At 33.3% G+C, this 27,515-nt stretch overlaps 2 protein-coding genes across 2 annotated transcripts; both read left to right on the top strand.

The window, feature by feature from the left end:
* The first annotated feature begins 7,264 nt into the window (after window positions 1-7,264).
* On the top strand, window positions 7,265-13,610 carry LOC146944709 (transcription initiation factor IIF subunit alpha-like). The gene is made up of 9 exons (XM_085743052.1): window positions 7,265-7,589; window positions 7,675-7,833; window positions 8,196-8,341; window positions 8,458-8,816; window positions 9,321-9,436; window positions 9,957-10,091; window positions 10,419-10,619; window positions 11,625-11,840; window positions 13,164-13,610. The coding sequence occupies exons 1-9, from the start codon at window positions 7,425-7,427 to the stop codon at window positions 13,251-13,253; spliced, it is 1,587 nt and encodes a 528-aa protein (XP_085599178.1). The 5' UTR covers window positions 7,265-7,424; the 3' UTR covers window positions 13,254-13,610.
* Window positions 13,611-16,922: 3,312 nt separating this feature from the next.
* LOC146944708 (transcription initiation factor IIF subunit alpha-like) lies at window positions 16,923-24,091 on the top strand. Its single transcript, XM_085743051.1, has 9 exons — window positions 16,923-17,268; window positions 17,344-17,502; window positions 18,236-18,381; window positions 18,493-18,860; window positions 19,323-19,438; window positions 21,278-21,418; window positions 21,716-21,925; window positions 22,670-22,885; window positions 23,690-24,091. Exons 1-9 carry the CDS (start codon window positions 17,104-17,106, stop codon window positions 23,777-23,779), a joined length of 1,611 nt encoding a protein of 536 aa, XP_085599177.1. The 5' UTR covers window positions 16,923-17,103; the 3' UTR covers window positions 23,780-24,091.
* Window positions 24,092-27,515: the final 3,424 nt, after the last annotated feature.

Raw genomic sequence — 27,515 nt, 5'->3', positions numbered from 1 at the left:
AGCCATAACTTATGCACCATGCATAAGTTAATCACAACCATCAGATTTGATTACACATCTCTTTCCCTTTCCCCTTCACAAATCCGCGTGCGATTACACCTCTCACTACTCTGATTCGGTTGAATCTGTCTTCCGCCTTCCGTTCTCGGTTTCTGTGCAAGTCGGAATTGTGTTGTTTTCGCTTCAGATTTGATCTTGTTGTGTGATAAATCGTTGATGGAATTTTTGTGTTGAAACAGTGTTGTTGTTGAAAGAAAACTGATCCGAAAACGAGTTATTGAAAGGAGAGTTCAAGTAATTTGTGATGTTTGAATGGTGTAAATTTGGTTTTGTGTTTATGTGTTCATATGTATTGCGTTTATGGAAAACTGTTCTTGATGGTGTTCATAGTGTTCTTGACAATTTCTGGAAAAAGTTGACGTTTGATCCAGAAATTGTAAGAGAGAGAAAGAATTTAGGGTTTGTGCACCTCTGTCTTCTCCGATTCAGCGGATTCGTCTCCTCTGTCTTCTCCGGCGAAGGTTTCTTGCTGTGAATTGATGAAAAAGAAAATTCAAAACCATTAAGTACATCTAATGGTTTTGGAGTACAACTCGCAGAAACCATTTCCACAGCAAAATGGTTTTGGAGTACAACTCACATAAATCATACCCATAGCAAAACCATTAGACAATTATTTTGGTTTCTCATAGAAGACTATCAAAACCATTAAACCATAATTATGGTTTCAGTAATAATTTCAATGTATAGCATCTTAATCATTATTCAAAACCATCTAACAATAATAATTTCATTAAAAACCATTACACAATTATTTTGGTTTCACATACATGACTATCAAAACCATTAAACCATACTTATGGTTTCCTAGAATCGAGCCACTGGTGATAACTAAATCAACCCAGATAAAATGACACTATCTTCAAACAATTAAATTTTTTAAACATGATAATTAACAGAAGTGATACAGAAGATGACATAATCCCTAGACTGTAGATAAATGCGTAGTTTAGTCCTCCTGACTTATAGATTCTTAGTGTGCTTTCTTAACATACTCTTAGTGGGTTTCAACTTGAATTCTCACTAGTGATACCAAAATAACTTTATTATTTTGAATATGTTGTTATAAAGAACAATTTCTGACATGTGATGTTGAGCTGTAACTTGCCAGATGCTAGTGTGGAAGATAGTATTATGTTATGCACCAATCCATGTTCCCTATAACTATACTATATTTCCAAACCATTCCTGCAATCACTTGAGCAGCAATCAAGTTCCCCATAACTGATACATTATCTGGCTTACTGGTTTTTTCTATCAGTGATAGAAATAACATTTGTTTTTTTGCAAAAGCTACATCTTATTATTAAAGAAAGCCAATAACGTGTTATAGCTTAAGATGTGTCACAGCAACCTAAAGTCAGAATCAGATGTAAATACAACAAAAGCATAATGTGATGCACTAGTGGTCCCCTTATAACCCCTCAGCACCCATTATCTGCACAGCTCATGAGCCCCTTTGATTAAATACAACCAGACTACAGATTTAGTGCCAGTAGATAGCAATACATCTTAGTAAATAGAGGTAAAAAAAATCAGTGAAAAGGATTTTCGGGTTTGGGGGGTGTAGGAAGCAATTATGTTGGGCTACACGTTAATGGGCTGGACTTATGCATGGTGCATAAGGATTTTCCTTATGCACCATAACCACACCCTGTTACTAGTATTTACATAAAAAGCTCAATTCACAACAAACTTAAAACGAGAGCGAGTTACGATTTACGATTCTCTAGTCGAAGCGATTTACGATTCTCCCTGAAAGAAAACGACTTACGTTTTCTTTACTTTAACACCCAAATTCATTGAAGCCGTTAAACAACATTAGAATTGCGATGCACTTGAATTGACCGCTACACATAATCCTTGATGCTACAAACCACTACAATCAGCTACTATTGATTGGGCTCACCGTTTGACTTTTCCTTGGGTGCCACATTTTTTGATTTGGTTTTTCACAAACTGCTTAATCATGATTGCTTGAAGACAATTGAATCAAGCTAGTAGGGGTTTTTGTGTTATCACAATTTTGAGGTATCTGAAGCTTGATGGGTTAATCACAAGGGTTCTAGCTTTTTTTGAAAAATTCAATACACTATTGATTTTGTCAGGATGATTGATCGTTGAGAAGTCATATGTTATGCATTTTCAAATAGGGTTTTTTGTGCTGCTACCATTGAAATTCATTCGTCCACCTCTGTTAATATCAAGTAAGGATGCCCTCAACCTGTTTGATGAATTACTCACGAAGAATTTTTTTTTTTTGTGTTTTTGTTTTCCGTGTTAATAAGGAGTATTGATTTTCGCTTTCAATAAGGAGTATTATTTTCCCTTTCGATAAGGAGTATTGTTTTTCCCTTTCAATAAGGAGTTTTTGTTTTTTTATCGGAGACAATGAGTTGCATAGCTTGGAATTGCCGTGGGATTGGTAATCTACAGACGATTAGTGCGTTCAAAAAGCTCTTTAAGAGATAAAAAAAAACCCCACAAGTGTATTCCTCTCAGAAACTAAGAAAAAAGATTTTGAGATGAACAAGTTTCGGAATGTTCAAGGTTTATCTGGTGTTGTTGCCGTTAGTTGTTCAGGAGAAGGTAATAGACGTGTCGGCAATCTTGCAATGTTTTGGAAGGAAGGAGTCTAAGTGGAGGTATTATCTCTTTCCTCTAACCATATTGATATCTTAATTGCTATTGAGAATAGTGATGAGAAATGGAGGCTAACTGGGGTATATGGTTTTCCGGAGTCTCAAACGAAGCATAAAACTTGCGAGTTAATTGACCGATTATCATTGGTGGAAAGTACTGATAAGTGAATTCTCATGGGGGATTTTAATCTGATTCTTTCACATGATGAGAAGGAAGGCGGGAATTTCGGAAGCTCTCATATGATTTCGTTGTTTCGGGACACTCTTCAAAATCACAATCTCTTTGACTTAGGTTTTGAGGGTGATAAATTTACTTGGCATAATAGACAAGATGATGTATCTAATATCAAGGCACACCTTGATAGGATGGTAGCGACGCCAGATTGGTCCTCATTTCATCTTTCAGCTTCAGTGGTGCGTTTAACGAGATATGCTTAAGATCATTTACCTTTGTGGATACGACTTGCTTCTAGGAAGCCAAAGAAAAAACAAAATGTTCTTAAATTACAACGTTTTGAAGAATGTTGGTTGCGTAATAGTGGAATTTTGGATGTAGTGAAAGGTTCTTGGGAGGTCGCAGGGGATTTTATGTCTGATAAAATTAATCGATGTGTGAATGAACTTTCTAACTGAAGTAAGGATCATTTTGGTGATGTAAAAATTGTTCAAAAGAAATTGGATGATCTTAATAAGCAAACTCAACATGAGGGGGTGATGTCAGAAATTAGACGAGTTGATGCTAGATTGAATGACTTGGTGGAGAGTGAAGAAATTTGGTGGGCTCAGAGGTCTCGTGCTTTATGGTTAAAACATGGAGATTAAAATACAAAAAAAAATTCATCAAAAAGCTTCTCAGAGAAAATCTAGAAATTGGGTGGATTCTATATGTAATGATCATGGGATAAAATTTGATGATGAGGAAGACATTGCCATGGTGTTTAATAATTTCTTTCAAGATCTTTTCTCTGCAAGTCACCCAGAAAGAATTACTGAAGTTGTACAACTGGTCAAAGATAGATTGTCGGATGCTATGCGTAACATATTGGAAGCTGAGTTCACAGAAAATGAGGTGTTCTTAGCGGCTAAAAATTTAAAGCTTCATGCTGCCCCGGGACCGGACGGAATGCCTGCTTTATTTTATCAACAATTTTGGAGTATAGTTGGAAAGGATGTGACTTCTTTTGCTTTGAAGATTCTAAATGGTGGTGGAAATCCGAGCAACATTAATTATACTTATATATGTCTCATTACAGAAAAGAAGAAGCCGAAGGTGCCAGGTGATTTTCGACCTATTTCTCCTTGCAATGTCATTTTAAAAATAATTACAAAAACAATTGCAAATAGGTTGAAAATGATTCTTCCGGATATCATTGGAAAATTCCAAAGTGCTTTTGTGCCGGGACGTTTAATTCAGATAATGCCTTACCAGCTTTTGAATCTTTTCATTATATGAGAAAAAAAAGTAAAGGCAAGAAGGGGTGTGTGGTTTTAAAGCTAGATATGTCAAAAGCATATGATTGTATCAAGTGGAATTTTCTAATTTAGGTGCTTCAGTCTATGGGTTTTTCTCAGAAATGACAGAATTTGATTTTCAATTGTATTTCCACTGTTTCTTTCTCTGTTTTGTTGAATGGAAATCCTTGTCAAAAGATTTATCCTCAACGAGGCTTCCGTCAAGGGGACCCTTTATCTCCTTACCTATTTATCTTATGTGTTGAGGTTTTTTCTGGGCTTCTAAATAAGGCACAAGCAGAAAAGGGTCTTCCTGTAATTCAAATTGGTAGAGGAGCTTCAAAAATTAATCATTTTTTTTTTGCAGATGATAGCCTTATTTTCTTTAGGGATTCTTTTCAAGATTATCAAACCATTCATGTAATTCTTACTACTTACCAATCTGCTTCTTGATAACTTATAAATTTGGATAAATCTGAAATCTCTTTTAGCCGAAATGTACCTGATGATCGTAAAATCTTGTTCCAAGGTTGGATGCAAATTAAGGCTGTTGAGTGTCATTCAAAGTGTATCTGGGGCTTCCTACTTTGTTGACAGGTTTTCAATTTTGTCCAAGATAGGGTGTGGAAGAAGCTGAAAGGTTGGAAAGAAGAATTTCTATCAACTGATGGGAGACAAGTTTTGATCAAATCAGTGGTTCAAACAATTCCTACGTATTTGATGAGTTGTTTTCTAATTCTGTTAGGTTTATGTGAGCATATTGAGAGTGTGATTAATAAATTTTGGTGGGGCAGCAAACAAGGTGAGCGTAAAATTCATTGGATTAAATGAGAGACTTTATGTAAGGAAAAAAAGAAAGGTGGAATAGGCTTTCGAACATTTCATGAGTTTAACCTTGCAATGTTGTCTAAACAAGGCTGGCGTATTATGCACAACGACGACTTATTGATCTCACAGTGTTTGAAAGCAAGGTATTTTCCTACAAGCAATTTCTTGAAAGCTTCAACTTGTTACTGCCCAAGTTATACATGGAGAAGTATTTTGTAAGCACGAGTGGATGTTATTGAGAAAGCTGGTATTTGGAGAGTGGTAGATGGTCGTCTAATTAATGTATGGGAGGATAATTGGCTTCCTTATCAAAATGGGCACAAGATTTGGTCCCCTAAATCCCCTAATTGTGATATTACATTTGTCTCAGATCTCATTCACCACGATATTCAATGTTGGAATGCTCCTTTAATTAATGAAATTTTTCTCCCTTTTGAGGCTCAACAAATTCTTCAATTGCCAATTTCTTTCTCTAAAGCGCAAGATGACTTTGTGTGGGGCGCTTCACGGTCAGCTACTTTTTCTGTGAAAAGTTCATCCCATTTCTTAAAGGCAAGGCGTGAAGCAGATGAATCACACAGCTCAATGCAGGACAATAATCACCAGGTTCGGGTGGATACCCGCGGGTATGAGTTTTGTTGCGATGCCTTGCAAAGACACTCTCATGTAATCTTAGCTCTCACCTCTACATTAATGTACCGTCATGAATACGGGTCCAAGATATATAAATTAAATGAATGGAGCATGTTGCCTTATAAAAACTAGTGAAAAGACGGGCACTCGCGTGCTCGTCTTTCCGCTCTTTTATTGCGTTAACATTTGAAAATTATGAAAGGTGTTTTTTTTTTGTATGAGATTTTGATTTTGATTAAAACTTAATAAAATATAAATGTTTGTTGCTTTCAAGTTATAAAAAAATCAAACTAACCACGATTATCTATTTCAACGACACCAACAATAATACAATATAACAAAAAAAAATCTAAATTATTTTTTTAATGACACGAACAACAATTTTATTATAGAAAAATTTGTTTAAGGGTATAATTGGAATGATGAAAAAGTAAGTATAAATATACTCATCTAGTTTGTTACACTTTTTAATGATAGTATATAGACACACACACACACACACACATACATACATACATATATATATATATATATATATATATATATATATATATATATATTCATATCGTGTTTGTTAAATTTGTTTTAATATTTAATTTTTTTTTAAAAAAAATTTATTCGTATCTATTTGTTACATGTTATTTGTATTGAAAATTAAGGGTATTTTTGAAAAGAAAAGTCCAGTCCAAATGTGTTGAAAGGGGTAATTTTATTTGTATACTCTCTCCATCCCATATTATAAACAATAAAAAAAAATCACACTTATTAAGAAAACTAAAACATAGTAGTTTGCAACATAGTTTCTTGTTTTATCTTTGAAATAAGTTTTATAGGAAGCAGGGCCGGCCCATAGCCCGTCGAGGCTGGGCTACGGCACCGGGCCTCCAATTTTTTGGGGCCCAAAATATTTTTTTTATATGTAAGACACGAAAATAATGGATATATATTTATTAAAAGCAAATTATATCAAGCTGCACAGATTGCTTCAGTGGCAAGGCCACTTTTTGTTGAAGATTGCTTCAGTGGCAAGGCCACTTTTTGTTGAGTGTGAGGTCATGTGTTCAAGACCCACCAAAGTGTGTTTTTTAATTTTTTTTTAAATGACTTATTTATTTATTTTTGGGGCCCAAATTTTTTCTTTTTTTTGCATCCCTTCTAAAATTAAAACTGGGCCCATGAATTTGTTAAGACGGCCCTGATAGGAAGATGTAAAAATAATTTTCATTGGTTATTAGTTATTGAGAAAATGAAAGAGAGAACAAATTGAATGCACTTTGAATTTAATTTTCCTTTGGAAAAGATAATTTTTTGAAACAACATAATTAAATATGTTAAAAGTTGGTTTTTTTTGCTTATAATTTTTTTTTTGCTTATAATTTGGGATAAAGAAAACATGTTTTTTTGCTTATAATTTGGGACGGAGGGAGGACAGTGTGTGTATATATATAGTATAGATTTTTTTTTATATATATATATATATATATATATATATATATATATATATATATATATATATAGTATAGATAAAAAAAAAACTTTTTAATTTTTGTTCAAATTATGAATTTACCATAAAACCCTTTTGAAAGGCAAATAAATACTTAATTCTTGCTGCTCAAGAAACAAAAAGGCAAATATATACGGAAGAAAGGATCAAAGAGTAAACAATCGAACATTGGCATTGCGTTTGAGTTTCCGCCTCAAAACTACGAACTGCGCTAATTCCCAATCGCGAAACCCTAGAAACAAAATTCCTTCGTTAATCAAATCATAAATCTCATTCTCCGGCGTAAAGATTCAACAACAACAACGATGAACCTGCAATTGAAATCATGCTGTTGCGGATGCGGTGAAACCACCGGTCTCTACGGAAGCAACTGCAAGCACATGACTCTTTGTTCAACCTGTGCCAAAACCATGGCGAAAAGTCGCTCCAAATGCTCCACCTGTGGCACCACCCTCACTCGTTTGATTCGAGTACGATTACCTTCATTGAATTTTTCAATTTCTTTTTTCTGTTAAGGTTTGCGAGGTGCATTTTTTTATGGATATCTTGTGACAGGAGTACAATGTTCATGCAAGTTCGGTGAAAGATAAAGATTACTTTATCGGGAAGTTTATGACTGGGTTGCCTGATTTTTCAAAGAAGAAAAGTGCTAAAAATAAGTGGTCTTTGAAGAAGGATGGATTGAAGGGTCGTCAAGTTACTGATTCCACAAGGGTATTGAATATTTGTTCTTGGATTATTGCTCTGTCTTTGTGGCTTTCCTGAATTATATTTAGAAGAACCTATGGTTATGAAGCATAAACATGGACACGGAGCTACAAGTAGACATCAATAATAATCCAACCTGCATTTTACTAAGTGGATAAGTGGATTGTATTTTAGTAATAGTACGATACTGAATACACCGTGTCTTGGTAAGGTTAGGTCAAAATGTTGAGTTGTTTAGTTGATGATTGTCGTGGACATGAAAAGATGATAACATTTGTCATGAACAAAGTGAATATTTGCATGTGGGTTGTAATAGGTCAATTCTTTTCTTTTTTTGTTCATGTGTGATTTGTTGTTGTATTACGTAGGAGAAGTACAAGAACAGGCCTTGGCTCTTGGAAGATGAAACAGGTCAGTCCCAATTTCAGGGTCATCTAGAAGGTTCACAATCAGCTACATATTACCTGCTTATGAAGGGAAAGAAGGAGTTTATTGCCATTCCTGTTGGATCCTGGTATGCTTGTTAAGGATTGTGTTCGTTGAAAGAACTTTGCTCTTTATTTTCTTATCTGTGTTTATTACCGCTCAACGACAGTAGGATGATACAAAGTTCCCCATGCTGTTTTTTAGGTACAACTTTAAAAAAAATGCGCAATATAAGCAATTAACTTTGGAGGAAGCAGAAGAGAAGATGAATAATAGGAAAAAGAAGACTGCTGATGGATATCAAAGATGGATGATGAAAGCAGCAAATAATGGTGCATTTGGTGAACATGGGAAGTTAGATGACAAGGAAAGCAAGAGAAGCCGTCAAAAAACTGGTGATGATGATGAAGGTCCTTCCTCTGATAACGGAGAGGAAGATGAAGACGAAGAAGTAGATAGGAAGAGTAGACATGGACTGAATAAAAAAAGTGGCTATGATGATGACGATGATGAAGGTCCAAGGGGAGGGGACCTTGATGACGATGATTATGATGTTGAAAAGGGTGAGTATCTTGCCTTGTTTGTTTTATATTTTATGAATCCATGTTGAAGGTTACCAATTTACTTTTGGTTAGTTTCATGTAGTGAACAATTTTTTTACCATATACATTATAAATCTGCTAATAGGACAATCTGAGAACATATTGTTTAAAAGTTGTCTAACACAAAAATCTGTTAATCAGTAAGTAATAGACTGATAAGCTCGCAAGACTTGAGTAGAGCTTGGATAAGGATAACCCGTGAGTTATGGCATCTAAGTACAATGTGCTGATTTTGTAGCACAACTAATTAGCTTGACTATAACGTTGATTCTCTCTCTCTCTCTCTCTCTCTCTCTCTCTCTCTCTCTCTCTATATATATATATATATATATATATATATAGAGAGAGAGAGAGAGAGAGAGAGAGAGAGAGAGAGTTAACTCGGTATAAATTGAAAACTTTCAGATCACAGAGTTTGTATTTATTCTTTCTGTAAGTATAGTTGTACTTGTATATCTGTTACAGGTGATGATTGGGAGCATGAAGAGGTTTTCACTGATGATGATGAAACTCTTGGCAATGATCCCGAGGAAAGGGAAGATTTGGATCCCGAAGTCCCCGCTCCACCTGAAATCAAGCAGGTTAGTTTCCAGTGCACAAATTCTTATTGAAATCAAGCAGATTAGTTTCCAATCCTCAAATTCTTATACTTGTGAGTGTGACATGTCAATCATAATTGCTCTTTCCGTGTCATAGCTAAAACTACAATTGGTTATATATTAGGTAATTAGGTATGGATTTATTTATGGAAATATGTATATTTGGACTTTTATCCTCCAAAAGTTGACTAGATGAAAGATAATTTAATAGTAAAAGATAGACGAAGGAAACTATAGGCCAAACCATTGGGAGAGATTTGGATATCTGAGCAAACTCCTATCAGTTACTCTTGTTTATCTGTTAGTTGAGTTACGTTTTGACCCAGCTTTAGGAACCTAACCCATGAGACTGATGACTGGCATCCTTGATATTTATATCTTTTGGAAAATTGTACATATAGAGTATAACATGGAGTGGATGTGGACAATTCCATATTTGGTTTCTTTGGTCTTGTTGATTCAAGCATTCCTTGTTAAGTTACTCTTTTAATCATAATTGCAGGATGATGATGATGAGGAGGATGAAGATAATGAAGAAGGGGGTGGTCTGAGTAAACCTGGGAAAGAGCTGAAGAAGTTGCTTGGGCGAACTGGTGGTCCGAGTGAATCTGATGAAGAGGATGATGATGATGACGATGTATGGGTTTTATTCTTTCCTTCGCTTTTAACTTCTCCCTTTCCTTTCCTTTTACTTAATGTCGATTTACTACAATTGTTTATTGTTCTTCGTTCCACTTATAAGATGAAAGATAAGCATAGCATAGTGCAAACTACACTCCCTTTATGATGTGCTACAGATAGCTTTTACATTTTCTGTAACTACTCTATCAAGGAAGTGGCAATTTTCTTACAAATTGATCCGCTGATTAGTTTCAATTTTATTGGCATTTTTAAATACTTGCATATGGCTTGAACTAGACTTCAGCATCTTTCATTAATCAGCGGATCAATTTTATTTGTCCAGGTTGATGATGAGGATGGTGTTCCTGCTGTAACTGCTACAAAGCAGAAGGAACCTAAGGAAGAACCTATTGACAACAGTCCTTCAAAACCTACAGCAACAGGACCTGCTCGTGGAACACCTACTTCAAAGGGGAAAAGAAAAGAAAACGAGGAAGCAAAGCCATCTGTTAGTGTACCACCTAAGAAGGCGAAGACAGAAAATGTAAGTCATCGCTTTTTGTTGGCTAGCTTAATCATGAGGGCACCATTTTTTTTTTTATATAATTGTTTCTTTGCTTTACATTTTCATTAATTTAGCTGCTTGGAGAACATTGTAAAATACAGAACTGACCAATTAAGTTGATCTGTAGCTTATTTAGGGTCCGTTTACTTTGTGAAAATATTTTTTATTTTCATTTCCTAAAATTTGTGCTGGTCTTACTTGGTAATTAGGAGAAAAGAGTCTCTTAAAGTGAACAGCTATCTAGCATTTCTAGAAACAATGAAAATGTCAAAAGAGCTAGGTTCATTATTTCCTGAACGCATATTTCCTAGCTAGCATTTTATCTTCTCACTATCTATATGACTTAGTTTAAAAATCTCTTTTCTCCTTGTTAATAAGTAAAACTAACACAAATTTTAGGAAGTGAAAATAGAAAATGTTTTCACAAAGTAAATGGACCCTTTCTTAGAAAGCAGATTTTTTAAAACCAAAGGCGATGCTCTGCTTTGTTGGGAAATTGTTTTTTGAAATGATTTGGACAACAATTCTCCTAATTTGACATGGTGGCACTTTCCAGTTATGAGAACCAAATATCGTGACATCCTTCATATTATATGATTCTAAAGGATAAACTAAGATACTCTAAAATAATATTAAAAATATTATGAGATATTTAATATATTTTAACATCATACAATATATTTTTAACCAAGTGATTGGACTTAAGTGCTTAATAAGCTCTCCCTATTACGAATCGTTCGGGAGAACCCGAGTTGATTCATGGTGGGAACAATGCTTAGTCAGACTTTACTTTTCTCCTAACCGAACTCCGGATTACTGCCCCCTTCCCCTAGGAACCCAGAGGGTTAACAACAAAAAAAAAAAATATCATTCAACATATTTTAAACAAAACTTGTCTGGAAACTTTTTTTTTACAAATAACTTAATTTTTAGAGTGTTTTCCTAGTGCCGTTGTTGAAAATTTTCATTATTTTATTGAATCAGGCACCAAAATCATCTGGAAAAGATGTAAATGGATCTACATCCAAAAGTAATGCACCTCCAAGAGGTACACTACCACGGTCATCAAACGCTGGGTCTTCTTACGCAGCTTCTGGACCTGTAACTGAGGAAGAAATTAGGGCTGTTCTAATGCAAAGCACTCCATTAACCATAAAGGAGCTTGCAGCTAAATTTAAGGCAAGATTAAAATCTGAAGAGGTAAGCTCTAGTTTTGCTTTATCCTTTTTAAAACTGAATATGTTTGCTTAACCACTCTAAATTTCATCATCTTTAAATAGTCCATCCGTCCTGCCTTTTCTTGCTCCCTCCTCCACTGAGGCCCAAGGCTAATTATTAATCAACATTTGGTCAAATTTATATATGGTGAAAAGGACTCCGTCCAGTCCTCCACCCCACAATAATTGTCATATAATGTCCTTTCACACAAATTAAAGAAAAGTTATTTATACTTGAAAGAAAGAGAGTATCAGTTTTACCAAATTAACTTTGTTAACCATTGGTGTATTTCCATTATAATAAATGTGAAATGTAAAATAATAATTTCGGGTTAATGCACATAATATTAATTAGATGTTCAATTGAAAGAAAAAAAAAAAAACAATTAAAAATTACATTGAAAATCAAAATTGACAAATTTTTTGGGACAGTTTTTCTTTTGCAAATGTGACAATTATTATGGGACTAAAAGAGTATAAAACTATAAATTGGCTTTAGTTTCACACTTATCTGACATTTAAATTTTATGAAGAATACTTTAATCTTTAGAATGAATCTGTGACTGATATTTTTTGTCAATGTTGGATTATAATGATGCAATCTATTATCTATCTAACTAATAATATTATGGTAAACTACTGTGGTGTTATTTTGTTTTGGATGGATAATTGGATATACGAATCCTTAGCCTGAGGTCGTCATGTATTAATACATAACATTTAAAAATACTTTTAACCATGATTTGCTGATTTGTAGCCAATTTTGAAAACCAGACTAAACTGTTTCAACTATAGATTAGAGTTACACATAGGCACTGTCCAGAAAAAGAAAAACATATTCCTTGCTGAACTTGCTGAACCAGAATGAATTGGCCAAAACTAGTCAACAGGTCTAATCATCTAAATTTTGAACTTTTGGCCGAGATTTCAGTCTGATCTAATCCATTCGGAGACTGTTTGGTAAGCCCATTAAATGAGCTTATAGCTTTTAGCTTTTAGCTTATAAGCTCATTTGATAAAAAAAAAGCAAACTAAATTGTCGTTTAAGATAAGGGAGAAAAAATTGATTTGCTCAAAATCAAAAAGTACAAGTGGCAGCATATTATCATGCGAGGCTTGTTCCCACTTTCTAGCTAGTATAATTGCCTTCTCTTGTTCGTGTATACTGGCATAAGTATTTACTGCTCTTTTCATATTATCTGGTTGGATTGATAGTTAAATTGGTCAGAACATTGACCAGGAACTCTCAACAGTTTAATTTTTGAAACCTGGCTGAACATTGCACGTGCTTTTCTGTTATGTGCAGGATAAGAAAGCTTTTGGTAATATCCTGAGGACAATCTCCAAGAAAAAGATAACTAATGGTTCCATCTATGTAATCCTAAGAGAGAAGTAAATATGTAATACCCAGTGATTGATTGTGTCGGAAGATGCCATGATGAGTTTGGTATTAACTATGGTGAGTTGTTGACCATTTACGAGTTTGCCATTCTTGGCAAAACAGATTCAGAGTGTTTTATTGGAGATGGAGATGGTGTTACACTATTGCATTTGCATAAACAGCTTAAACCAGTTAATTTCTTGAAAAAAAGCATACAGTTTCTACCCCTCCACCCACGGTCTAATAGTGCAAACTAAGAAGCATCAGAACTGCTCAGGGTCATGGAATCATTTCACAATAGACATAGAAAAGAAATCTCCATGCAACTATTGTGATGGAAAATGAAGTATGATAATGCAACTAGTTCTATCATCTTTGTGTGTTCATTTAACGAGATTTTACAATTTAAAGAAGCAAATATAGTCATCTTTGTGGAAAGACATGTCTGTTCTTTAATTGCCAAATTTGACCAAGAGGCAATTCAAAGAGCAATGGTGAGATGTTCATAAATATGGAGATTCCTTTCGGGAAAATAGGACATAATATTTTTAGAGTCAGGATCCGTTGACACCAGGTGTAAGTCAAAAGACTTACACCAAATCTTAACCGTTAAATCTAATTGATCGCACGGTTCAAATTACATCAACATAATAACAAATAAAAACACAACACAGTGGATCTTGTTCCTTCTTTCTTCTTTCTATTGTAAAACTGATTTAAGAGAAATTCCCATCTGTGCCGTGAAGAGCAAATTGAAGAGCAAAATTGAAGATGATTGCTTGATTATCGGTCCCATCTTGTTCCTTCTTTCTTCTTTCTATTGTTTTTGTTGTTCCTTATTTTAGGATTATTTTTTCATAGATGTGCCGTGGCATTCAGAATATTATAGAAAATCAAAATTGAAGATGATGGCTTGATTATCGGTGCCGGTTATCAAAATTGATTATTTTTTCACGTTGAAAGCTTCCTCCTTGTTGCTCTAACGTAGATGATGACAAACAAAAGCAGTTTTTGAATGAGATTGATTGTGTTGTGTATTAGTTTTTTCATGGTACCAATGAGAATTTCTTTCTGATCAGTTTTATGGTGGCAAAGAAAAACAATAGAAAGAAGAAAGAAGAGCGAGATCCACTGTGTTGTGTTTTTATTTGTTATTATGTTGATATAATTTGAGCTGTGCGATCAATTAAATTTAACGGTTGAGATTTGGTGTAAATCCTTTGACTTACACCTGGTGTCAACGGATCCTGACTCATATTTTTATGATTTTATGAGTCTTGCATCACCAAGATTTAAGATATTTTCATTCACTGTTGCGTGATATCTTGAAACTATAGGACACTGAAAAAATAAAGTTACAAAATTTTTCTTGCTTAGAATTGTAAAGAGTTTGTCTCACCACTAATATGTCGACTTCTCGTCAAAACTGTTATATGTGTTCTTTTGGGGGAACCCCGTGAAGGCAAGCCAAGTTTATTTAATGCATAAGTAAGCTTTCATTGGTTATGCAAATGAAAAATTTCTCTAGATGTTGATGAGAAAGATATTCTAAGAAAGTGAATCAAACCTTTGACTAGATTGAGCTTCAAGGGAAACATTTTAATCTTCTGTTGTTTTGTGAGTATCATATGCACGAGAATTGTTATCGTTTTATTTCTCTCACTCTCTTTTTTTTTTTTTTTTTTTAAGTCAGAACTGTGAGATTATAAAAATGAAATGATCTGGTAAACTTGAAACAAGTATCTTGCCTCCCTTTCTCACACCTCTTCAGTGCCTCTGAATATTGTAAAGAACTACCTTTACTCTATCCAAAAAAAGTAATTGGTTACGGTTGCTCTATCTAATATTGCAATACAATGATTTAACATAATTAATTTTTTTTTAGAGACATAACATAATCAATTTGGTCTAACATAATTAATTTTTTTTAGGGACATAACATAATTATTTCTCCCTTAAAAAACATAATTATTTTTTATTGAGTAGTTTGACATAATTAGTACTTGTTAAATTCGAATTTGATACAATAATATCAATTTTTACAATTTCGATTTTACACTTAAAGTCATCTTTGAACTAATTAATCGGAAACATTGATTTTAGAAACAATTCATTGAATAAAAAAATGGGTTGAATATAAAATCGGTTTGAAAAATTGATTTAAATAAAAAAAGTTAAAAAATAAAAATAGACCAAAAGGTCAAATACCTCCCGTGGTTTTTAAGTTAAATATTTATAACAAGTAATTTTTAAGTTTTTTTGTTATAAATTGGTCCTTTAAATTTTTGTTGGTTACAAATTGGTCATTTAGGTTATATAATATTATTTTAGGTTATATAATATTATAATATTTACAAAGTTTGTTAAAAAGTGTTTATCAATTTTTTTTTTTGCCGAGGTTTGAACCTTGAACCTTGCATATATTATACATTGTCCCTACCAACTGAGTTAAGCTCATGGGGATAGTGTTTATGAACTATTTAGCAGTGATGTAGTAGGCTCAAAAGTGCTTATGACATAAAACATGTTTTTTTTTTTAATTTAAGCAAAATTTTACAAATAAATATTTCATCGACAATATTACAAATCAATAAATTGATCAGTTATTTTTTTCAAATCAAGACCGAATAACACACCTATAAACCATAATTTTGAGAGTGGTGAGTTTGGACATACCAACTTAACATCAAACTTCCATATAAACATTTTTTAACTAGGTTTGAGGAAAATAGTGCATAAATTTTATGACTTAAAAGAACAAATTTGTAACAAAAAACTTAAATTGACTAACTTGTTATAAACATCTTTTTTTTTTTTTTTTGTAGTGGACGAAGTTTGAACCCCAAACTTTACATACATTATGCATTGTCCATACTAATTGAGTTAAACTCTTCTTAAAAGGATCGCATGTGGTATTTGGCAAAACAAAAAAAAAAAAAAACTTACATATAATATCGAATATTTGTGCTTGTATATAAATGAGATACATAATTTTGGTGTAGTACATTTTTACCCTTTATTTAAATTAAAGTATTTATAATTTTATCAAGTTGATAATAAATTATTTATTAAAAAAATCAATTAATATAATTTTATCAAGTTGATAATAAATTATTTGTTAAAAAAATCAATTAAATTCCACTATAATATTTAGAAGGGTCTTGCTTTACATATAACAAGATAAAGATTACAGTCACATAAAAAATTAGTTTCGAGTCACGAATATTTCAGACAATTGTGTGTCTATATATACTTATATATTTTGTGTCCTCGTGAGTTTAGCTCAGTTGGTTTGGACAATACATAATATATGCAAGGTCTGAGGTTCAAATCCCGGCCACCACCGAAAAAAAATACTTATATATTTCAAATCTATGTCGTACCATAAAAAATCAATTTAAATTTCAGTTGCTTCAACATAAAAAAAAAAACTTTAAATTTGTGTAGTATCAATATACTTCATAAAAAAAAAAATGTGCTATATACAAATACTATCAACCGAAAATGTGCTATATACAACCGAAAATTAAAGAGGTAACCAAAAAAAAAACCGAAAATTAAAGATAATAAAATGTTGAAACCTTAATTATTGCAACGAAAAACACTTAATTAGTGTAACCTTAATTATTGTAACCAAAAACACTTTCCATTTATTTATGTGAGAGTTTGAGAAAGGAACGAAGCAATTAAACAATTGAACATTGTGTTGGAGTTCTTTCTTACCCTCAGAAACTGAGCAAACGATTCCCAAAGACCGAAACTATGAACTGAGCGAAATCCCAATCACGAAACCCTAGAACGATAATTCCTTCGTTAATCCTATCATAAATCTCAATCTCGCCGAAAAGATTCAACAACAACGATAATGGATCTTCAATTGAAATCCAGTTGCAGCGGATGCGGTGAAACCACTGGTCTCTACGGAAGCAATTGCAAGCACTTGACTATTTGCGCCCCCTGTGGCAAAACCATGGCGGAAAATCGCTCTAAATGCTCCACCTGTGGCGCGTTGCTCACTCGTTTGATTCGAGTATGATTACTTTTATTCAATTTTTTGAATTAGGTTTTGAAATTGTGCGATTTTTTTGATGATTTTTTGTTACAGGAGTATAATGTTCGTGCGAGTTCGGCCAATGATAAGAATTATTTCATTGGAAGGTTTATGACTGGGTTACCTGATTTTTCAAAGAAGAAAAGTGCTGAAAATAAATGGTCTTTGCAGAAGGATGGATTGAAGGGTCGTCAAGTTACTGATGCTACAAGGGTATTCTAATTTGTTCTTGGATTATTGCTTTGTCTTTGTGGTTTTCTTGCATTATATTTAGAAGAATCTATGAAGCGCATACACGACACCGGATACACACTGGCACGTCGACATTGGTAGTAATTTAAGAAAATAACAAAATTGAATGTAATCACATGTGTCGGTGTCAGACACTGAGATGTGTCATACACCGAAAGACATGTCTTCGATCAGAAGTGTCGGTGCTAAAGAGAGAATAACTGCCTAAAAACACCATGTATGCTCTTAGAAGTTGTGAAAGTGTAATACTTGATGTATTCTTTAGAATTTCAAAGAGGTCCCTGACTCTGTCAAATTTTACTCATATTATTTGAGTGCCTTACAAAGTCAAAGGCAAATTTGGTAGTTTACTATTTCTTTATTACACCAACTAGCATATCGAACATGTTTTCAGCCCGAGTGCGAGAAAACTGGCTTTTATGGGGGTTCATTAATTCCTATATATATATATATAAGAATTGCATTTAAGCGAATTGTATTTTATTAATAGTATGATGAATACCGAAGTCATCATGTCATGGTAATGTTGGGTCAAAATATTGAGTTGTTTAATTGATGATTGTTGTGGACATGAAAATACGATTATGTGTTTGTCATGAAGAAAGTGAATAATTGCCTCTGGGTTGAAATACTAATAGGTCAATTTTTTTCTTTTCTTTTTTGTTCATGTGTGATTTGGTGTTGCATTACATAGGAGAAATACAAGAACAGGCCTTGGCTCTTGGAGGATGAAACAGGTCAGTCCCAGTTTCAGGGTCATCTTGAAGGTTCACAATCAGCTACGTATTACCTGCTAATGAAGGAAAAGAAGGAGTTTGTTGCCATTCCTGCTGGTTCCTGGTATGTTTGTTAAGGATTGTGTTTGTGGCTGCTTTTTATCTTCTTGTTATCTGTGTTTGTTACTGCTCAAAGACAGTAGGATGATGCAAAGTTTGTCATGCCTTTTTTTAGGTACAACTTTAACAAGGTCGCGCAATATAAGCAATTGACTTTAGAGGAAGCAGAAGAGAAGATGAAAAATAGGAAAAAAACTGCTGATGGATATCAAAGATGGATGATGAAAGCAGCGAATAATGGGCCTGCTGCATTTGGTGAACATGGGAAGTTAGATGACAAGGAGAGCAATGCAGGTGGTGGGAGGGGCCGTAAAAAGACTGGTGATGATGAAGATGAAGGTCCTTCCTCTGATAAAGGAGAGGAAGATGAAGACGAGGAAGTAGATAGGAAGAAAAGACCGAATAAAAAAAATACCTTTGACGATGATGAAGAAGGTCCAAGGGGAGGGGACCATGATGAGGATGATTATGATGTTGAAAAGGGTGAGTATCTTGCCTTGTTTGTTTTATATTATTTTTATGAATCCATGTTGAAGGTTATCAATTTACTTCTAGTTAGTTTTATGTAGCGAACAATTATTTTACGGTATACATTACTCCCTCCGGTCACTATTATAAGCAAATTTTGACTTTTTAGGTTCATTCAATAAATGATGTATGTGGTCTATATTGTAGACCACATACATTATTTATTGAATGAATCTAAAAAGTAAAAATTTGCTTATAATAGTGACCGGAGGGAGTATGTCATAAATTACAAAACACTTTAATGAGTTTGTGCTGTGGATCTATTCACCTGGAGGAGGATAGCGCAGAGAGTAATAAAGAAATCAAATTGGTTGCTTCTTGAAAGTTGACTCGGCATGAATTGAAATCTTTCAAAACACTTTAATGAGTTTGTGCTTATTCTTTCTGAGTATAGTTGTACTTGTACATCTGTTACAGGTGATGATTGGGAGCATGAAGAGATTTTCACTGATGATGATGAAGCTGTTGGTAATGATCCCGAGGAAAGGGAAGATTTGGCTCCCGAAGTTCCCGCTCCTCCTGAGATCAAACAGGTTAGTTTTCAGTCCACAAATTCTTTTACTTGAGATACGTCAGTTATATATTGCCCTCTCTATGTCATGGCTAATTCTACAATTGGTTATATATTAAATATGTATTTATTTATGGACTTTTATCCTTCATAAGAAGGATTTAACTAAATGAAAGGTAATTTAATTGTTAGAGGTAAAGAGAGACGATGGAAACTATAGGCCAAACCATAGAGGTAATGAGTGAGATTTGAGGTAAATGATCTATCATTGGACCTTAATACCGATTACATGGCATGGTTTTGTCCTTGTTGTGAAAATTGTTGACCAATAAAGTATCTAAAACATTTTATCCCTGTTAAAGAGTTGCAAATCGGATAAAAGATGGCCTAACGATGTGTTTATAAGTGGGGGTAATCCTCACAAGCCGGTTATGTGGGGTTGTGTTAGGCCCAATCACAATTTCTAAGAATCCTGTCACTCTCTAGATGGATTTATTTGATCTGGTTGATTATATTGATAACTTTTTGTATTTTCTCTTACTATTTATTAGTTTCATTCTTATTCCTTGAAACAGTTAGTTTTCTTAGATAGAGGAGATTTGCAGCTGTGATCTCTCTCAATCCCTGATATTTTTTTCCTTTTATGTCCAACTTGTATATATTTGTTGGATAACGAGTGCCTCTAGGGCACTCTTTAAGGATTCCAAATTAAGAAATTATTCTTTAAAAAATCAAACACTTCAATTTCCAATGCATTGATACACAAATTTTTATAAAACTTACTATTTAAGGTCCTTAAAGAGTGCTCCGTTAGCATTTCCCATATTTGTTTTGTATCATATGCAAAGTCAATCACGTTCATTGGTGGGTTGGTTGTTAAAATTATACAACAACAACCACCAAGCCTTGTTCCACTTAGTGGGGTTGGTGGGTGAAAAATTATAATTCACTAAAAATCCAAGTTAACTTGGCTTGTCTCACTTAATCAGTGAGTTAACTAAGAATCTAAGATGCTGGGTTGAGCCGTTTTTCAAAAAAGAAATAAAAAAAACAACACTTTGCCCATGTTCATCCCTCTTTACAATAACACCTACAAGTCACCCTTTTTTTTGTTTTTTTCTTCCTACCCCCATTTTCTTCCTCCTTCTACTTCATTTTCATTTTTCATATTAGCTTTATCCATTCCTGCTATCAATAAGTTCTTATTCATTAATCTAATCTTGAATTCACTTTTTACAAGCCACAAGTAAATTGTGTTCAGATACAATGATAGATGTTCTTAGTAGGTTAAATGTACCTTTCTAGGGAAGTCTCATGATTTCTACCTTGAGGACTAGGCAATCACTTATGGGTGCCTATATTGATGGGTTTCCCAAATACAAATACAAAGTCTACAAGTTTATTTTTGTATGCTCAACTCTAGGCAGAAAATAGAGGAGAAAATTTCAGGAGAGAGAAAATATGTTCTGAACTAAGAAGTCTCGTGTAATCTTTGTTTGTGGGTTATTCCTTGACCTAACAAAAAATAGTTTTGTTCATCTGTTTTATAAGGGGATACACACAATGCATCATGCTCCTTTTCTTCTGTTATTTCCCTTTTTTCATCTATAAAATACATTCCCTTGCTAGATAGGAGCAAACTCCTGTCAGTTACTCTTGTATGTGAGTTGGGTTACATTTTGACCCAGTTTTAGGAACCTAACTAGAGACTGATGGCAGGCATCCTTTATATTTATATCTTTGGGGACTTATACATATCTAATATAACATGGAGTGGATGAGGACAATTCCATATTTAGTTTCTTTGGTGTTGTTGATTCAAGCATTCCTTGTTAAGTAACTCTTTTAATCATAATTGCAGGATGATGATGAGGAGGAGGAGGATGAAGATAATGAAGAAGGGGGAGGTCTGAGTAAATCTGGGAAAGAGCTGAAGAAGCTGCTTGGGCGAGCTGGTGGTCTAAGTGAATCTGAGGACGATGACGATGACGACGACGACGATGTATGGGTTTTATTCCTTCTTTCTCTTTTCACTTCTCCCTTTCCTTTTACTTACTTTCGATTTACTACAATTTTTATTGTTCTTTGCTCCACTTATAAGATGAAAGATAAGCATAGCTCAGTGCAAATTACACTCCCTTTATGGTGTGCTACAGATAGCTTTACATTTTCTGTAACTTCTCTATTGAGGAAGTGGCTGATTAGTTCCAACTTTACTGCCATTTTTAAATCCTTGCCCATGGTTTGGACTAGATTTCAGCATATCTCATTAATCAGTGGATCAATTTTATTTGTATAGATTGATGACGAAGATGGTGTTCCTGCTGTGACTGCTACTAAGCAGAAGGAACCTAAGGAAGAACCTGTTGACAACAGTCCTTCAAAACCTACAGCAACAGGACCTGCTCGTGGAACACCTACTTCAAAGTCTTCAAAGGCGAAAAGAAAAGCAAACGAGGAAGCAAAGCCTTCTGTTAGTGTACCAACGAAGAAGGTGAAGACAGAAAATGTAAGTCATTGCCTTTTGTTGGCTAGCTTAATAATGAGGGCTTCTTTTATTATAAACCTTTAATGTTAGCTGTTAGGAGAACATTGTAAAATACAGAATTGAACAATTAAGTTGGACTGTAGCTTATTTAGGGTACGTTTTCTTTGAGATAATATCTTTTATTTTCGTTTCCTAAAGTTTGTGTTAGTCTTACTTGGTAATAAGGAGAAAAGAGACTCTTGAAGTGAACAACTGTCTTGCATTTCTGGAAACAATGAAAATGGCAAAAGAACTGTCCATTATTTCCTGAAACACATCATTCCAAGCTAGCACTTGATCTTCTTTCTGTCACAAATTCACAATGACTCACTTTAAGAATCTCTTCTCTCATTGTTGATAAGTAAAACTAACACAAATTTTAGGAAATGAAAATTGAAAATGTTTTCACAAAGTAAATAGACCCTTGAAAGCAGATTTTTTTTAAAACCAATGGCGAAGCAAGTTTGTTGGGAAACTGTTTTTTGAAATGGTTTGGACTTTGGACAAGTAAATATTGTAACATCCTGCATAGTATGATTCTAAAAGATAAACTAAGATACTCTAATATAAAATTTTAAATATTATGAGAAATTTAATATATTCTAACACATCAGATAATATATTTTAAAAAAACTTGTCGGAGAATTTTTTTTTTCTTCAAATAACTTCTTTTAGAGCGTTTTCCTATTGCTGTTATTAAAATTCTTCATTATTTTATTGAATCAGGAACTAAAATCTTCTGCAAAAGATGTCAATGGATCTTCGTCCAAAAGTAATGCACCTCCAAAAGGTACACCACCACCGTCATCAAACGCTGGGTCTTCTAATGCAGCTTCTGGACCTGTAACCGAGGAAGAAATTAAGGCTGTTCTAATGCAGAGGACTCCATTAACCACACAGGAGCTTGTAGCTAAATTTAGGGCAAGATTAAGATGTAAAGAGGTATGTTCTAATTTTTCTTTATCCTTGTTTAAACTGAATATGTTTGCTTAGCCATTCTAAATTTCATTATCTTTACACCGTCCATCCAATCCTTCTTTTCTTGCTCCCTCCTCCCGGAAGCCCAAGGCTAATTCTTGATCAACATTTGGTCAAAATTTAGATATGGTTCCTCCACCCCATAGTAATTTTCATATTATGTCATTTCACACAAATTAAAGAGAGAGTTCCTTTGTTTTGGATATATGAAGTATAAACGTACGAATCCTTATGACGCCTTTTCTTAGCCCGAGGCAGTCATGTATTAATATACAACATTTAAAAATAATTTTACTCATGATTTGTAGCCAAATTCAAATACCAGACTAGACCAATTTGCTGATATAACTGTCCAGAAAAAGGAAAACATATTTTCCTTGTTGAACCAGAATGAGTTGATCAAAATCAGTGAACTGTTCTAACATCTAAAATTTAGAACTTTTGGTTAAAATTTCAGTCTCTAACCTAATATAGGCCCACAGTTGATTTGCTCAAAATCAAATAGTATTAGTTGCAGCATTAAGTTTAAAATAAGGGTGGAACATATGCTTCCTCCCCTTTTCTAGCAGGATGCGAGACTTGTTCCCACTTCCCAGCTAGTATAATTGCCTTCTCTTGTTTGTATACTGCATAACTATTTACTTGCTCTTTTTTCATGTTATCTGGTTGGATGGATGGTAATTGGTCAGAACATTGACCAGGAACTCTCATCAGTTTATTTTTTTAAAACATGGCTGAACATTTCATGTGCTTGTTTGTTATGTGCAGGATAAGGAAGCTTTTGCTAATATCCTGAAGAGAATCTCTAAGATACAGAAAACCAATGGATCCAGTTATGTTATCCTGAGAGAGAAGTAACTTTGCAATATCCAGTGATTGATTGTGTTGGAAGATATGCTAATACACCATTGACAGCTTATACCGGTTAATATCAGATAACTTTCAGTGTGCATTATCTTCGAGGTGCCAAGAGAAGTTTGATATTATTTTAGTAAGTTGATGACCATTACGCGTACGAATTTTGTTATTCTTGAAAAAACAGATTTCGGAGTGTTGTATTGGAGATGGAGATGGTGTTACACTAATGCATTGCATAGACAACTTATACCAGTTAATTCCTTGAAAAAAAGCTTATACTAAATAATGATATGATAGATTCAAATTGTACAATAGTAGTAATGCATACGCATATTTATCATTACCTTTCATGTTGTATAACGATAACAATTTTCTAAACAAATGTTAGTTGATAAAAATTTCATGACATAGCAAATAAAAATTAATAATTTTTAAACAATATTTTTAAAATAAATTGACTTTGAAATAATTGATTTTAATGAAACTGGTTTTTGTTTTAAAAATGATATATCGAAAGTGGTGTTAGAAAAACTAATTTTGTCTGAATGCTAAAATAAAACTAGTTTTAATTGGAAAGATAAAGAAAATCAATTTTTGCAAGCAACCGTAATTTTGAAGCAAAATATAGACAATAATTGTAATTTCTGACTAAGTACTATACTTGAGACTTGTTTATTAGTAGTTTGTTTAGTGAGTAGTTCATCCATTGAATTTCTTTTATTTTATTGCAAAGTCATACGTTGATATCAAATTTTTTGTTAAATCAAGGCAATGTTGGAATCTAACTTCATGTTTAGCTTGTTGTACCCGCAATGTATATCTTGTGCTTTGTGGGTGTTTCTTTATATTGAAAATTTATTTGTTTTTTCAAAAAAATAAATATATTATTTGCTTTTTGGAAGAAAAAAAATCATGACCTTAAGGCAATCATCTATTTTAAGCAGCACAATTTTGAACTTATGAATAAAAATTAATTTACAATTCAGTTGAGTGAATGTATATTAATATTTAAAATTTACAAGTTTATGATAATTTTTCTTGTAAAAAAAAAAAAGTTTATGGTAATTTTATAAATACAACAAAATATGAGTTAACAAGTCGATCCAAATAGTCTAAATACGATAGCATTACTTATGCAACGTTATGAACAATATTAATATGATGTGGATGTCCATATTCCACAAGGCTTTCTATGTTCCTTAACTCCTAAGAGTGAATGTCTATATTCATTGTTAACGACACTTAGTTTTATGACTCTTCATGTACTTGTAACTTACCATATTTGTGTCCTATAAATAGGACTTATATCTCAATGTAAAGAACACACTTGAGAAGCAATATAATATACTCTCTTGTTCTCTCTTTATCCATTTCTCTCTACTCTTCTATGTTGTACAATATCTTACATTACTTTTGATTAATTTCATAACACGTTATTAGCACGAAACTCCACGAGCATTTGAGGTAACATTGTTTCTTTCTTCTTTTTACGATAATTTGTGGTTGCTCAACAAATTATATTTGGTTTTAGTGGATGATAGTTACCTTTTTCGAGGACTATGCTCACAGGATTCACACCGAAACATATAACTGCTATTCATAGTACATAATCCTATTCTTCCCTAAAATTAATTCCATATTTTATATGTATAATAAAAGGTGTTAAAATATATTTACCTACGATACACAATTTGAACAGTGTGGAACTAACTTCAACGGTTAATTTAGAATCTCTTCAACTATATATGTACACTTAAAATGAGTATAGTAGTTTTATTCTTGAATATTGATTTAGTATATTGAAATTTCATACCATAATATTTTTCTATAACATTTGTTGTTGTTTATTTGTTGATGGTTTTAATTTAACATAGGCAATAAAAATTCTTGAAACTTATAGGTTTTGATTTTACACATAAATTTTGTTGAAAAAGAAAAAATTATTTTACTTGTATAATTATCTATCTTTATTTGTTTATTCTTGTCAAATTTTGAAAGAATTAGCATTGAAGCATTCTTGAAGGATTACAAACAAGAAAGAATTGTTCTTGATCATTATGAAGATCATGAGTGCTATAATTCCTGAAGAATTAAAAAAAAAAAAAAATTATCCCTGAAGGATTGCAAACAATCAAATTTTATCATGGTTTATGAAGGTTTGAGGTATATATAGTTATTGAAGAACTAAAATTTAATATTAACGAAATAGTGTATCAAAATATGGTTTAATTACCTAGGAAATTATATTGCTAGAAATTTTATTCTTCTCATCATTTTTTTTTTCACTGATCTATTCACGATCAACATGATTATCCTGTCATTTTCTTTCTCATTGTTTTTGTTTTTAGCTTTGTTTGATTATATTAGATATATTGTGTAGTATCGGTCACAGAGACATAAGCGTAAAAATTTGCATTCATTACAATGAAAAATGATGGCGAATTCAGATAAGCAAAAACATAACTTATAGAAAAATTTATCACTGAAATTTTACTATTGGATGCACATGGTATAGACTTATGTTTGTTTCGCATATAGTCACTATAAGTCCCTCCCAACCATCTTTTGTTGTTATTTGTTTTAATTAGGCATGGCAACAGAACCCGTACCCGCGGGTACCCACCCGAACCCGCCCCGATTTTGACGGGGAAAATCCGCTTTGACTGGGTTTGGGTTTGGGTTTGGGTTTTCCCCGATTTTAAAGGATGGGGGTGGGGCGGGTAATGGGGAAACATGTACCCACCCCGAACCCGTCCCCGAACCCGCCCCGATTATATTAAATTACATAATTACCCCTATTTTAACTTGTATATTTTATATAGGTGAAATATTAATGTTTATATTATAACTTGTATATTTTATATAGGTGAAATATTAGCTAGTGGCGTTACTTCCCTCTTTGAAGATGGTCAATAGTATTTTGAGAAAAGAGAAAGAAAGAAGACTACATTGGTGGTGGCAGCTTATCTAGCTACTTTTGTTAGCAATTTCAATGAACAATGATTTTTATCTACTTAGTTAGCAATTTCAATGAACAATGATGTAGAATATTTTTGGTTATGTGGTTGTTTTGATGGCAGTTTTGGAATATTGGTTTGGTTATGTCGTTGTTTTGATGGTAGTTTGGAATACTCTTATCTACTAGTACAATATTATGTGGTTTTGATAAATTTGATATTGGTTTTGATAATTTGGATTATGAGTTGTATGGTTGCTGCACTTTATTTGAAATAATTTTTTTGTATGTTCGGACGAATTTTGGGTTCATGATATATGTTCTAGTTTGGGCCAAGGGATTATGTTTATTAAAAATCTGAATCCACTGCGGGTATGGGGGCGGGGCGGGGATACCCGAACCCATTTGGGATGGGGTTTGGGTTCAATTATTCATCCCCGATGGGGTACGGGGCGGGGAACGGGGCTTTATCAGGGAATTGGGTTTGGGGATGGGGTAGGTAAAAACCGTCCCCGCTCCGCCCCATTGCCATGCCTAGTTTTAATTAAGTTTATGAAAATATTGCTTTCTTGGCTTCTTACCGTCTATTGTTTATTTATCAATTTTGAATTGATTTAGATTTTGAGCAACACTTTTTGTCTTCTTGGATATGGATATTAGTGCTACTTTCTACATTGTGGTGTTTTATCTTCTGAAATTAATTTAGAGAAAAATATTACATTAGATGTTATTCTAATGATCGATAATTGTATCTAAATATGAAATATGTTTCTTTTCATG

The sequence above is a fragment of the Medicago sativa genome, chromosome 2 (assembly GCF_051527215.1).
Source record: "Medicago sativa cultivar Bolivia chromosome 2, Bolivia_mono, whole genome shotgun sequence".
NCBI lineage: Eukaryota > Viridiplantae > Streptophyta > Magnoliopsida > Fabales > Fabaceae > Medicago > Medicago sativa.
This window is presented reverse-complemented; position numbering and strand designations above follow the sequence as displayed.